Source organism: Prionailurus viverrinus, chromosome X, assembly GCF_022837055.1.
Source record: "Prionailurus viverrinus isolate Anna chromosome X, UM_Priviv_1.0, whole genome shotgun sequence".
Classification (NCBI taxonomy): Eukaryota; Metazoa; Chordata; class Mammalia; order Carnivora; family Felidae; genus Prionailurus; species Prionailurus viverrinus.
This window is the reverse complement of record NC_062579.1, coordinates 101,266,539-101,281,833: the sequence shown is the minus strand read 5'-3', so window position 1 is coordinate 101,281,833 and position 15,295 is coordinate 101,266,539. Positions and strand designations below refer to the sequence as shown.

The following is a 15,295-nucleotide window of genomic DNA, read 5'->3' as shown; positions in this document are numbered from 1 at the left end:
AAAGGAAAGTGTAAGAGAGGTAGGTGTATTTCCTTATCTCCTTCTTTACCTATTTGATGGTATTATGGGAAGGGACTTTCAAAACACTTCTGTGGTAAAGAACTCAAGTACTGGGATAGGATGAAATTACATGATATAGATTAATTTCATATTTAGTTTGTCCTCCTCCTTTACCTTTCCAAATCCTATCTATCTTAGCAAACTCAAATTCTACACATCACAGAAAGCCTCCTCTTTTTCTGCCAGGCTACATTGATTTCCCCATTTTCCAAACTGCAACATTATTTACTATCTGTACCACCCAGTCCAATGTTCAGTTTGGTATTATATCTCCTCCTATTCTTCAGTGAATTTATATGTGCTAAAATTGTTCTCCTTATACAGGATTAGTGATGTATGCATACTATATGTGACTGTTGGAAGGAAATGGTTATTAAGTTCTTGAAGACAAGGACTGTGTCTTTCTCATTTTCTACTTTATTATTCTTCATGGCATATAGGACAGTATATTTGGATCCAGGGGAAAAATAAACTGTAACTACTGTTATAATTAAGATTTTGTTTTATGCTGTTATCTAACTTAAAACATACATTTGCAAGTGGATGCTATGATTGATACGCTTCCAGAAATGGCATCATTCACTCTGCCTAAACTGGCAGCGTTCTTTCCCTGCTTTGCACTAGCCTTTGCTCGTGGCCCTGGTCATTCCTGATGGCTAAGGTCTTGATACTGGCTCCTTCTCATAATGAATTAGTGAGCAATTAGAAATGCCTATTTTGCTTCATGAAATAGGACAGGACCACTGAAGAAAATATAGTAGTTCTCTCTTATTTCCAAGATTTTCAAAGTGTTAACTAATCTTACTGTGGTAATCATTTCACAATATATACATATATCAAATCATCACATTGTATACATTAAACTTACACAGTGTTGTATGTCAATTATATCTCAGCCTGGGGAAAAAAGATCTATACCTGATAATCTCAATAGTTGTTTCTTTGTTAAAGTTCTCTCTATAGAAATAGAGGAAAAAAAGTTTATTTAGACAAACCCATTTTTAAAATTTTTTTTTCAACTTTTATTTATTTTTGGGACAGACAGAGAGAGAATATGAACGGGGGAGGGGCAGAGAGAGAGGGAGACACAGAATCGGAAACAGGCTCCAGGCTCTGAGCCATCAGCCCAGAGCCTGACGCGGGGCTCGAACTCACGGGCCGCGAGATCGTGACCTGGCTGAAGTCGGACGTTTAACCGACTGCGCCACCCAGGCGCCCCAACAAACCCATTTTTTTTACATAGACTCAAGGGGGCAAAAAAAGAATACCCTTCTTTTTTTGAAAGAAAGATAGAGTGGCTTTTAATTCTCCTTAGAAGTTGCTGGAACAGTAAAACACAGTAGCCGTTGGCAGAATGTGTGTTAAAGGGATTTATATATTTAATCATTTCCCCTCTGCACGTCCTCACCCTTGTACTTCTTCCTTGTAACTTCAGGTAGAATACAGTGCTGACGATTGCTTCTCTTTCCCCCCAGTTGAAGTTTAAAATTATGAACGCTGTATAATGAAATGGTGATTTTTATTCTGTTCTGGTGGTAAAAAGGGATTTGCTGATGTGTAAAATGAGACAAAGATAAATAACAAACAGATGTTCTCACAAAATGTTCATTAAATCCTTGCCTAGTGAAAGATGCTAGATTACATGTGTTCAAACTCTAAATGTGTTAGAGAATAAGGAGCTTTTATACCTTAATGCTCAATTTACAAAAGACTATATAGCGTTCTCTGTAAAAATCATAGTAATCAGTGACTTATAGTCTCTTCCTCATTTCAGAGTGGCTTGTCATGACTGTTTTAAAACTTTTCTTATTGATTTTGACAGTTCCAATTATCCAAACAGACATCACCTTATTGAGAGATTATGAAGTGAGTTTAAGTCTTCTGGCTTGTAAAGCCCCACATAGGCGTTATCCAGCGTGTAGAAGTTAAGACTTTTCCTTGGATCATCTCTAAAAAACTGTCTGCTGTGGGGAATATGATAAAGATTGGGGGGTGAGGGGTGAGGTTGGGAAGGAAAAGCAGGAAAAATACCACCTTTGTCTTGTTCCTCTCACTCTTTCATAAAAAGTAGAAATAATGTTGACATAATGCATTGCTTACAGCAAGGACTACCTGCTACTGATAAGCCATTGTTCTGTGCTAAGTGCTAAGCAGGTGTTTATTTCTGGTAAGTTGTAATATGCAGTTTGTGTTCCAAAGGTGGGAAGGAGTACTCAGCTTTACATGGGGAAGGTGGTAACTAGAGAAGGTAAGTTCAAAGAGATGATATTTGATCTGAATCTTGAAAGACAGTAGAAGTTCATTAGAAAATAAAAAACATTTCACTCAGAGAAAATAGCATATCACAAAGACACAAAATCCTGAAATGACGTGGAAAGCTTTAGATGAACTCCCAATGATTCAGTTTGGCTTTGCACTTCAGTTTCTTCATCTGTAAGTTGGGCTAAATAATGATACCTGTCTTATATGGTTGTGAGGACTAATAAGTTAATATACGTAATTTGGAGCAGTGCCTGTTGTATAAGTAGTGATTAATAAGTCTTAGCTCTTATAATATTGATAGATGGAGTTAGGCATTTGGATAGGAAAGTGGATTTGTACCCACTTTAGCTTTTGCTAAATTGAAGTACTAAGTAGATTATAGATTAAGACTTGCTAAGGTATGTATATATTTTTTCTTATAGATGATTAGAAACTATTATGGAGTTTTAAGCTGGGGTTTCACATAAGTGACCAAATTTGCATTTTAGATCACTTTGCCTTTTGAAAGATCTGTATGGGGCAGGGAAGGAAAAGTGTTTATGGAAATTGGATCCCAAGGGGTCAGTTATAAGACTATTGTAATAGCCTATGTAAAAGATGATGGAGGATCTAAATTAGAAAAATGGCAATGGAAGAAGTGGAAAGACAGGTGCAATTTCAGGAGATATTTCAGAGTTGTCAGGTATCACAGACTTGTGACTAACAAGTATGTTTTGTTTAGCCCATGAAATGTGTTTTGTTTTGTTTTGTTTTTTAATATGACATTTATTGTCAAATTGGTTTCCATATAACACCCAGTGCTCATCCCAACAGGTGCCCTCTTCAATGCCCATCACCTACCCTACCCTCCCTCCCACCCCCCATCAACCCTCAGTTTGTTCTCAGTTTTTAAGAGTCTCTTATGCTTTGGCTCTCTTCCACTCTAACCTCTTTTTTTTTCCTTCCCCTCCCCCATGGTCTTCTGTTAAGTTTCTCAAGATCCACATAAGAGTGAAAACATATGGTATCTGTCTTTCTCTGTATGACTTATTTCACTTAACATCACACTCTCCAGTTCCATCCACGTTGCTACAAAAGGCCAGATTTCATTCTTTCTCATTGCCGCGTAGTATTCCATTGTGTATATAAACCATAATTTCTTTATCCATTCCTCAGTTGATGGACATTTAGGCTCTTTCCATAATTTGTCTATTGTTGAGAGTGCTGCTATAAACATTGGGGTACAAGTGCCCCTATGCATCAGCCTTCCTGTATCCCTTGGGTAAATTCCTAGCAGTGCTATTGCTGGGTCATAGGGTAGGTCTATTTTTAATTTTCTGAGGAACCTCCACACTGCTTTCCAGAGCGGCTGCACCAATTTGCATTCCCACCAACAGTGCAAGAGGGTTCCCGTTTCTCCACATCCTCTCCAGCATCTATAGTCTCCTGATTTGTTCATTTTAGCCACTCTGACTGGCGTGAGGTGTTTGAATTTGAATGCTTTTAGATGAAACATGCATTCTCTCGTTTGACTTAGGCTTTGTTACTCCTTATTGTATCACAAATTGATATTAACTGGCCCTTTATGGGTGAGGGAGAGGTGGGAGTTAAGGATGACTCCTAGATTTCTAGATTGGATGACTGAATGAACAAAGGTATCTTCAGCCTCGATTGGGAATTCAGGGCTTTGAAAGAATTTGAGAGAAAACATAAATTATGTTTTGAGTATATTATGTTGGAGGTATTTACAGGATACTAATCAGAAATATATATCTGTGGGTCAGGAGATGTCTGCATTAGAGATATAGATTTGGGGAAATCATTAGTTTATAGGTGGTAGCTGAAACCATTTAGGTGGATGATATCACTCATTGCTTGTATTTAGAATGCTAAAAGAAGAGGACTGTATTCAACAAGAAACCTTTGAAGTGACCAGAGGTAATGCTACAGGAGGAAAGAGCTCCGGGCATAGTGTAGACCTCAAAGTGTACACTCATAGTGTAGATTCAAGTATAGATTCATAGTATGGAACCACTTTGAGTGGTTCTCAACATGCGGTCCATGGACCCATGGGCTCCCCAAGAGTCAGGGTGCCTGAGAAGTCAAAACTGTCTTCACAATAATTCTAAGATGTTATTTGCCTTTTTTTAAATTGATATTTTCACTGCTAGTGCAAGAGTAATGGTGGATAAAACTGCTGGTGTCTTAGCAGAAATCAAGGCAGTGGCACCAAATTATGCTAGTTGGTAATTGTATTCTTTACCACCATATATTCACAGTTAAAAAACAAAGTCATTTTCGCTTATAATTTCCTTGATAAACCAGTAAATATTACTAACTTTATTAAATCTTGACCCTGTGTACATCTATGTATTTATTTAGTGTGTGTGTTTATTTAAATTTAAGTTAGTTATATACACTGAAAACACTTTTATTGAGGTGTAATTGATATACAGAGAACTACATGTATTTAATGTGCACAGTTTGATGAGTACATATCTTTTTAATCTGTGTGTCAAAATGGAAAGTATGCATAAAGCACTTCTGATGCATATTTAAGTATGATAGTGTCTCCAGGTAAAGCACTTGCATGATTGAATTACAAACTGAACTAGCAGCTTTTTATATAGAACTCCAATTTTACTTGAAAGAACAACTAACAAACTATGGTTTTCAGACTTGGGTATTTGGCAGCCATTTTATCAAAAATAAAGCCCATCACTTTAATGGAAATAGCTGACAGCATTTGTTGTCAACAATAAAATTTGAGTTTTAAAATGAAAATTAAAATTTTGGGACAGTTGTATCTGCCACCATAAGCTTGAGAGCTTCCCAATATCATAACTTTCTCTGATGAGATCAGCAGTGACATTACTAATGTGATTTTTAAAAATATTATACAATGAAATGTGTCACCATTTGGAAGATCTGCATAACTCAGTGAAACAACATTTGTCAAATGATCAGTGCATGATGTAAAATCATGCCTGGCTAAAAGATTCATAAAGTGTAAGACTGGAATTTAAATAGTGGATTTTAATACAACAAATTCTAAAAAGTTTATTAATATGGATTCAGATTCCTCATTGCATTTATCTTAAGGAAACTACCACTGTCAAATTTTGGTGTAGTACTAGAGAAGGATATCCACATTACCTGAAAAAACTATTCAACTACTCCTCCATTTTCCAATTAAATCTGTACATAAGGCCAGATTTTCTTCATATAACCAAAAAACATATCACAACAGATTGAATACAGAAGCAGACATAAGAATTTAGCTGTCTTCTACTAAACTCTCTTCTATAAAAAAGATTTGCAAATTTATAAAACAATGCCACTATTCTCATTGTTTTTATTTTGTTTTTAGAAATATTTTTCACATGTCATTTATGTTAACAAGTATTAGGTTTATTTTTATATTTAAATAATAAAGAATACTTTTTAATACAGTTAATACAGTTATACTTTTTAATACTTTAATACAGTTATAACTTCTAATATAGTAGGTAATAATAGATAAAGCCTATAAAAATCAAAGACTCTTTGAGATTTTCAATGTTTTTAAAAAGTATAAAGGAGTCTCAATACCAAAAATTTTTAGAGCTGCTTTTGTGGACTACTGAAAAAAGTGGTGGGGGCTACAAATGATGACATTTGTCTTACTGTTTAGTAGCCTAGACTCCTACAGGGGAACCGAGATCATGAAAAAACATAATATGGAAAAATATGACTGTCAAATCAAGTGGCATAGACAGTAGGCACTAACCAAGAAAAATAAGTGTGAACTAAAGTGGTAAGGGATTTGTTGGAAAGGGAGACTGGGGAATAGGTAGGATTTTGTAAAACAAGAGTGGGGACAACTCTTCAGTCTTGACGATCACCATGACAAAGTCCTAGAGACCAAAATAAGCATAATATGCTCTAGGAACAGTAAGGAGACCTGATTGCCTGGGGTAAACAATTTGAATTGGTGAATAGCAAGAAGTTAGTTGAATATAATAGACTAGAGCAGATTATGGAGGGCTTTAAATGTCAGGGTGAGGAATTTTGATTTTATGGACAATGGGAAGCTATTAAAGGGTTGTGATTTGGGATGATGACATGATGAAAGTTATATTTCATGAAAATTAATCTAGATGTAGAGTAAAAGAGAGACTGGAAATAGACTACAAATCAATTAGGACAATATTATAATCATTCTTGCATGAAGTGATGAGGACCTAGTTGTGGGAATAGAGAGTAAATAACGAATACAAGAGATATTGTGAAAGCAAAATGAATGGGACTTGATTGATTAGAAAGAGGAGACTGATTTTGAGACTGGATGATTGAGAGGATAGTGCTGTCATTAATGGAATATACAAAAGCATAGAGAGACCCATTTTAAGTATTTGGTGATGAATAGATTATTAACTTGTTTGTTGAAAGTGTGGGATTATCCTAATGAAAATATGTATGTATAAGGAGTCACAATATAGGAAGTCGGATAAGAAGTATAGGATTGAGAGACTGCACTAGAGAGATGATTATTGGGTTTGAGGAAATGAATGAGTTTCCTGAGGGAAAAAAATTATATAAATCAGAAGCCCATGAACTAAGATTTCTGATCTAAAGCTATTAGGTTTTGATAGGAGAACCAAAGAAGAAGGCTGACAAAACAAATTGAAAACTATTAGGAGAATAGAATAATATCAGATTGTAGAAGCCAAGGGAGGACAGAGTTTCAAGAACAAGATGGAAATCCACCATTTCAGATTCCACAGAGATGGGATGGTTTAATATATAATTTAACATCTGTGAAAGCAGAGATCTTTGTATTGTATGCTTTACTCAATGATGTTTCCTACATGCCTAGAACTGTGTTTGGCACATAGTATGTCATGAAAAATTAAATGACTACACTTGGCTACTGCTGCTAAAAGTTTTGCAAACCTTATAAATAATAAGCACATTGAAGAAAAAAATCAATGAGAAATATCTTTAGATACAAATCTCTGTAGATATATTGATTCTATTTGCTCATCAGGTAGTATTATTGGAAGCTAGCAGAGTGTTGTTAAATGCACAGTGAAAATGGAGGTGGATTGTTTAGCTACTGACTTGCATGTGAGTCAGCCCGAGAGAAGTAGATGATGTATGTCTATTTGCATAACTCCACAAGCCAAAACACATCTGGTAGCCTTATCTTCTAGTCCTATTAGGCTGTCCTATTCATCTGTATAGGATATATTCCTTTGCTGGTAGTGTCTAATGCAGTAATCCTTCATTGAAATGAATAACCATTTTGGGATTTAAACAGCGAGAATCATACCCATTAAGAAATTTGATTTTACACTTATTTTGGTATTTGTTTATAAATTTTAGTTGCAAGTCTTTTCAAAGCTTAGTTCTTTGGTTGGATTGAAAAGACTATGTACAATTTTGGTGGTTAAAGTATTTTCTTTTGTTTCAGTTTTGGCATAAGTTGCCATAATGGATACTGGAGAAATATAGGTGAATTTACTGGAGGAAACAAGTTATTTGATATTTGTGGATTTCCTCACAAATGAATTATATAGCAATGACTGTGTTTTGAGTTTTGGTTTGGATTTGTGAATTAGTTATCAACTGCTGTGTAACAAAGCATCCCCAAAGTTCGCATATTAAACAGCAAACATTATCTCACAGTTTCTCTGGGTCAGGAATCTAGACATAGTTTAACTACATGCCTCTGGCTCAAGATTTCTCATGAAGCTGCAGTCAAGCTATTGGCTGAGGCTGTGATCTCATCTGAAGGCTTGAATGGATGGAGGGGTCTGCTTTCAAGCTTACTTATATGGTTGTTGGTAGACCTCAGTTTCTTGTCACATGGGCTGCTCCACAGGGCTGCCCCATTACCCAGCAACTGGCTACCCCAGAGAGAGTGATTCAAGAGAGGAGGAATGCCCAAGACAGAAGCCAGTATCATTTTATAACCGAAAATCAGATATGACATTCCATCACTTCATCCATATTATAATTGTTAGTAGTAAGTCTACATCCAGACCACATTCAAGGGGAGGAGATTACACAAGGGTTTGTGAATACCAGGAGGCTGAGATCATTCATCTCAGGTTAGAGCTGATCATTGATCATAGGTTAGAGCTTCCTAACCACAGGTTTGATGACACCCATTTTACCTTCAAAACACACAGCTGAAATTGTAGAAAAAGAAAAGATACAGAACTAAAGTCAAGTGTTTAGTGATGAAACCAGGAACACATCCTGTCTCTTGAAGTATGAAAATTTATATATTCTATAAAGGATAAAGAATTTCAGAAAAATGCCTAAAGCTTAAATACACATGTATTAAATTATATATAAGGGTGCCTGGGTGGCTCAGTTGGTTAAGCATCCATCTCTTGATTTCAGCTCAGGTCATGATCTCATAGTTCATGGGTTCGAGCTCCACATTGAGCTCCATGCTGATGGAGCCTGCTTGGGATTCCTTCTCCCTCTCTCTTTGCCCCTCCCCTGCTCAGGCCCTCTCTAAATAAATAAATAAATAAATAAATAAATAAATAAATAAAAAATTAGGGGTACCTGGGTGGCTCAGTCAGTTGGGCATCTGACTTCGACTTCGGCTCAGGTCATGATCTCACGGTTCATGAGTTCAAGCCCTGCATTGGGCTCTGTGCTGACAGCTCAGAGCCTGGAGCCTGCTTCAGATTCTGTGTCTCCCTTGCTCTTTGCCCCTCCCCCACTTGCACTCTTTCTCTCTCTCTCTCTCAAAAATAAATAAGCAATATTTTAAGATTTAAAATAACAATAATAAATTATGTAATTTTATAAACACACATACAATTTTTACAGATATAATGTGTTTACTGAAGCACTGTGAGAAGAAACTGAAAAGTGAGAAAAAAAAGTTAACACAGATAAAACTTATCTTCAAGTGATTCCTACAATTACAAAACCACCCAGAAAGACAGCAGAAAATGTTTGACATTAACAGTAACTCCATTTTAATTTCAATTCTGTTATTCAATTAATGTAAGTTAATATGAAATAAGATACAGACTACAATTAAATGTAGCCCCCATACTTTTAGTGCCTATTTGAAGGCAGAGGTAGAGAAAGTAGACTAAACCAGTGAGAAATTGAATTATAAAAAGATATTACACATTATCTCATAGTTCATGTCAGAACTATCTCTTCCTCTTACCTTTTCTTTACCTCTATTAGTTTAGTTTAATAACTAAAATTGTAGAAATACATATTTTTATGATAAAATGGTAATTTAGCAGGAAGCAGAACAATACTGTCTTGCAGCAGATCTTTAAATTCAATTTTTAACTAAATTAATTTCATGAGGTCTAGGTTCTATCTAAATCCAGAAATTATAGTATTCATTTACATTCATAAACCATATCCCATTTACTCCAAATAAAAGATATAACCCTGTCCTTGTCTGTAGAGACAAAGAAAAGAATAAAGAGAAAAAAGTGCATTATTAATCATAACAAAATCAGATGCCTATTTGAAACTGAGGAAGGAGAAAATATGTATAATATTTAAAAGAAGTGTGTTTATATATGTGTATTTCAAAAGGATTGCATTTACAAAGTAGTCATTTGGAAAGACAGACATCTTTGCTTTCAAAAGGGAAAATAAGTAAGAGAGGAAGAGTTTGTATTAGATGGTCTCTAAGGTCTCTCCTAGCTTAACATTCTATGAGTCCATGTTCAGAGTATACTTTTGAGGTATAAGTCTTGATTATTTGTCTTAAGGAAAATGACAGAACATACTTAATCAATATCTGTAGATATCTGTAAACTTCATTTTAGCCTGAACTTTATTAAAGTCAATACCAAATGTGTATTTGTGTATGTGTGTGTGTGTGTGTGTGTGTGTGTGTATGTGTGTGTGTATTTTTCTGTGCATACATGTGCACGAATGTGGTCAGTGCACCTGGGCATGGAGGTAATGGGAGTGAGGCAGTGCTATGAACCTTGCAATAGGATACTCAGCCTTTCTGTGTCCTACTAGGGAATGTGGATAATTGCTTTACAGACATAAACTACCTTTGTATTTTCTGTAACTCAGGATAAGAAGGAAGCGGTGATTAGCCTTCCCTATGCCCCTTGGAAATTCTCTTCAAATAGGCTTTTCTTCTCAAATTCCCCTATTCTCAAGTTTAACTAAGGTTGTTGCTCCATACTTTCTCATCCCCCATAGGTTCTGTTTCATACTCATTTACTTATTCATTAAAATTTTTGAGTGCTTGGGGCGCCTGGGTGGCTCAGTCGGTTGAGCATCTGACTTCGGCTCAGGTCATGATCTCACAGCTCGTGAGTTCGAGCCCTGCGTCGGGCTCTGTGCTGACAGCTCGGAGCCTGGATCCTGCTTTGGATTCTGTGTCTCCCTCTCTCTCTCTGCCCCTAACCCATTCACATTCTATCTCTGTGTCTCTCAAAAATAAATAAACATTAAAAAAAATTTTAAAAAAATTTGAGTGCTTACTATGTGCCAGGCATAGTTCTAGGTGCTGGTAAAACATCTGGTACAAAAAAAATCTCTGTCCTATTGTTTAGGTTCTAGGAGGAAGACAGGCAAATGTTACACACACACACACACACACACACACACACACACATACACACACACACAGAGCCTTTAGTGATATATGCATATATATATATAAGGTGATAAGTGATTATGTGAATATGTGTGTATATATATATGTATGTATATACAGCACACACACATATAGTCAGTCAGTGGTATGGAAAGAAATAGAGCAGATTAAGGGGATTGAGAGCATTGGTAGGATGCAAATGGCAGTTTTAAATGGGATATTCAGGGTAAGCTCATTGACAAGGGATATTTAAACAGTTATTTGAAGGAGAGTGACTATCTGAGGGAAGGACATTCAAGCAGAGGAAATGACCAGCACAAAGACCTTCAGTCAAGAGAATGTCTGGATTACTCAAGGAACTAGCATTCGGGAATCTAGTGTGGCTAAGAGCAGAGTGAGCAAGGGGAATGATAAGAGATTAATTTAGAAGAATATAATTGGGGGAGACGGCAGCTCTTTCAGAGCCTTGTAGCAATTATTAGGCTTTGGCTTTTACTGTGAGTAAAGTAAGAAAACTTTGGAGGGTTTTGAGCCCAGGAGTCTTGTACTCTGACTTTCAAAAGGATCATGTTGGCTGCTAACTTGAGAAGAGATTATAGGGGTGTGGGCAGGGTAGAAGCAGGGAAACCAGCTAGGAAGCTGCTGCAATAATCTAAGCAAGAGATGATGGTGGCTGGGAGCAGTATAGAAAGACTGTTAGCTAGTGAGAGTGGATAGATTCAGGGTATTTTATGAGCATGTAATAAACAGGATGTGCTGATATATTCTATATGGGACGTGCAAGGGAAAAGTCAAAAATGAATTGAAAGTTTTTTGGCCTGAGAAAGAAGGGCACGTTTATTGAGTTGGGAATGATTAGGTGGGTTTGACACGCAGGAGTTCAGCTTTGCACATATTAGTTTGCGATGTTTATTAGACATCAAGTCTAATGTCAAGTAGGTAGGTGGGTATGTGAGTCTGTAGTGCAGTGGAAAAGTCTGGGCAAGAACTATACATTTGGGAGGGAGTCTTGCACGTACATCGTATTTATTTTTTTAATGTTTACTTTTTTATTTTTTTAATAGGAAATTTATTGTCAAATTGGTTTCCATACAACACCCGTGCTCATCCCAACAGGTGCCCTCCTCAATGCCCATCACCCACTTTCCCCTCCCTCCCACCCCCCATCAACCCTCAGTTTATTCTATTTAAAGTGAAGGGAGTAAAGACAGAGCAGAGATCCAAGGACTGAGCCCTGAGTCAATCCATTGTTAAAAAATTGGGGAGAAGAGGAGGAACCAGCAAAGAAAACTGAGAAGGAATGGCCAATGAGAGGTAGGAGGAAAATCAAGAGTATGGCATCTTGAAAGCCAAATTGAGTAAACTGACCATTGATTATAATCTATTTTGTCCTCTCTATTGCTATTGCCCTCCCTAGTTCAACATCACATCATTACTTGTCTAAGCTACAACAGTCTCTTAATTGGTCTTCTTGCCTCCCTTCTTATCTCCTGTGATGCATCCCCTACACTACCAGAGTTTCTATTTAAAACACAAATTGGATCCTGTCACTTCTTTGCTTAAAATGCTTAATCTGTTTGTAGTTTATTCACACTCTGCTGCTTCTTTTCTCCATGCCTCTGCCTCTGCTCATGTAGTCCATTGTGCCTGAGATCCCCTCTCTATGTTTCTCATCATCTAGCTAACTCCTACTCATCTTTCAAGATGCAGTTCAGGTACTATCTCATTTAGAAAGCCTCCCCTGGTCTTTCCTCAGTACTTTAGTTATGCCTATATTTCTATTGTTGCCCTGACCATACTATTTTTTAATCATCTATTTGTTTTTCCCATTTAGGCTGTTATTTCTTGGGGTGCAAAGATGATATTTTACCCATCTTTAAATGTTTGGCACCAAGCACAGGGTCTTACACATAGTAGGGACTTAAAAATGTTTAATGAATGAATGAATAAATGAGTGGTCAGTTTTTCTTCTTGCTCTGGATATGTCAGTTTCAGTTTGGAGGGTTATAAATTTTTCTCTATAACTTTGAATTGTTTCCAATTCCTTGATTTAAAATTCTAATATAATAGTTATGGGACAGAATAACTGATTTGCATCTCAGATGCAGGAGCAGCATCCTGAATAACAATATGCTATGAGTTTTATAGCACTGGAATATTATCTCCTCCAATGTAATCAATATACATCTGAGTTATTGTAATATAGCCAATTCTCATGAGATGGATTTGTTAGGTTACTGCATTTATCTCTCTGGGATATCTTTACCATGTAAAATAAGTTCTTATGGGAATACTCAAATTTGTTTGTACCTCTGTAGAGAAAGAAAGAACTTATTGCCATCCTGGGCCTTTACCTTTTTATTTGATTTTTTAAAAGTTTATTTATTTATTTTGAAGGGGGGTTGCGTGGAGGGAGAGGGAGACAGAGAATCCCAAGCAGGCTCCATGCTGTCAGCACAGAGCCCAATGTGGCGCTCCATCTCATGAACCATGAGATCATGACCTGAGCCAAAATCAAGAGTCAGACACTTAAGCGACCAAGCCACAAAGGCACCCCCATCCTGGACTTTAAAAGGGTACTTAATACTCATTTCTCATAAGCTAAAAGTATAAATCTAGTTTTTGTCACTGGTTGCCTTTATTTCATAGATAGAAATGCAAAAAAATATCCATGATGAGGCATACCTGTCATCCACCTGATCCAGTATTATTTCCGAGACGGGTTTATTAGAAAATCATCTTGTCTGCCTAATACCAATCTCAAAATAGGTAGAAGTGTCCCTTGGAGGAAAAAAATATAATTTATTTCAATAGTCCATTATAAATCTATTGTCTGTGATTTTATCTAAAATTATTTGAATTTGTTCATTTGTAAAATTTTAAAATTTCACTGTATTTGAGACAAAAGAATTTTCTAGTTACATTTTACTATTTAAGGAAATACTTTTTAAACATTGAGATAAATTTTACATGAGATGCACAGATATTAATGTACTGTTGGATGATTTTAATGGGGGCATATACCCTGTAATCAACACAAAAATGAATATATAAAACATTTTCATCACACCAGAAAGTTGCCCTATGATCCCTTCTAGCTGATCTCCAACCTAAACAGGCAACCACTATTATGACTCCTATCATCACAAATTATGTTACTAAATTTCATAGAAATGAGATCCTATACTATGTACTTTCTTGGGTCTGGCTTCTTCCCCTCAGCACTCTTATTTTTAGATTAATCTATATTGATGGGTGTTATCGGTAGTATGTTCCTTTTTATTGTTAAGAAATGTTCCATTATATGAATTAACTATGATTGATTTATTCATTCGCCAGTTGATGCATATTTGGGTTGCTTCCAATTTTTGTCTATTTTGACTGTCAGCTATGGACATATAAGCACTTAATGCTGTATATTCCACTCTAAGTACTGCTTTACTTTATACCACGAATTTTAATTTGGTCAGTTTTTATGTTCATTCAGTTCAAATACTTTTTTCATATCCTATATGCTTTCTTCTTTAATACATGGATTATTTATGTTTTTCAGATATCTGTTACTGATTTCTAATTCAATTCCATTGTGTCAAAAACAAGCTTTATATGACTGAAATAGTTTCAAATTTATCTGAGACTTGCTTTATGGGCTTAAATACAGTCTATCTTGGCAAATGTTCTAGGAACTGTAACCTTAGTTACCTTTGGTACTAGGACCTCTGGACCAGCAGAGCCTAAAGTCATGGAAACAGAAAGCAAAAAATTTGCTACTGGATTACTAGGATTACAGGGATAATAGTGACTTAAACCACTCCCATTTTCACCTCTAATAATTATTCCTGGATCCATAAATCCTGACTATTAGGAAAATAACACCATATATTGGACACTGATTTAGAGCATATACTATATCCTGGAAGGCATTACCACCTAGCTGGTGGTTAATCTTCAAAAGGCCATTTCACAATGTAGCAAACCTGCTGTTTCAGCATGATGAGGAACATGGTAACTAGTGAATCCCATGAGCATGAGCTCATTGCCATTCTTCATCTGCTGTAAATGAGTTTCTTGATCAAAAAGGATTCTATGTGGAATTCGTGATGGTGGATTATACATTCCATATGTTTTTATGAAGTTGACAAACTATGTTTTAGAATTGCTGCCGTTTTACATTCCCACCAGCAATATGAGTGATCCAGTTTCTCTGCATTCTTGGCACAATTTGGTGGTGTCACTGTTTTTTATTTTAGCTATTTTTATAAATATGAGTGATATCTCATTGTGATCTTAATTTGCATTTCCCTAAAGGCTAGTGATGTTGAATGTCTTTTCATCTGCTTATTTGCCATCTGTGTATCCTCTTTGGTGAAATGTCTCTTCATGTCCTTTGACCTT

General features: G+C 36.1%; 1 protein-coding gene across 6 annotated transcripts in view; it reads left to right on the top strand.

Annotated features, from left to right (window-relative positions):
• Nucleotides 1–15,295, top strand: part of ENOX2 (ecto-NOX disulfide-thiol exchanger 2) — a 280,218-nt gene that overhangs the window by 34,123 nt on the left and 230,800 nt on the right. For 2 of the 6 annotated variants that reach the window (XM_047844796.1, XM_047844795.1), the window contains exon 1: nt 12,181–12,214. The exons of 3 other annotated variants lie outside the window; for them this stretch is intronic. In XM_047844796.1, the coding sequence (XP_047700752.1) occupies nt 12,208–12,214 (7 nt within the window). In that variant the 5' untranslated portion in view covers nt 12,181–12,207. Of the gene's footprint in view, nt 1–12,179; nt 12,215–15,295 lie in introns of those variants that run through there. One more of the 6 variants, XM_047844799.1, reaches the window with a different exon arrangement.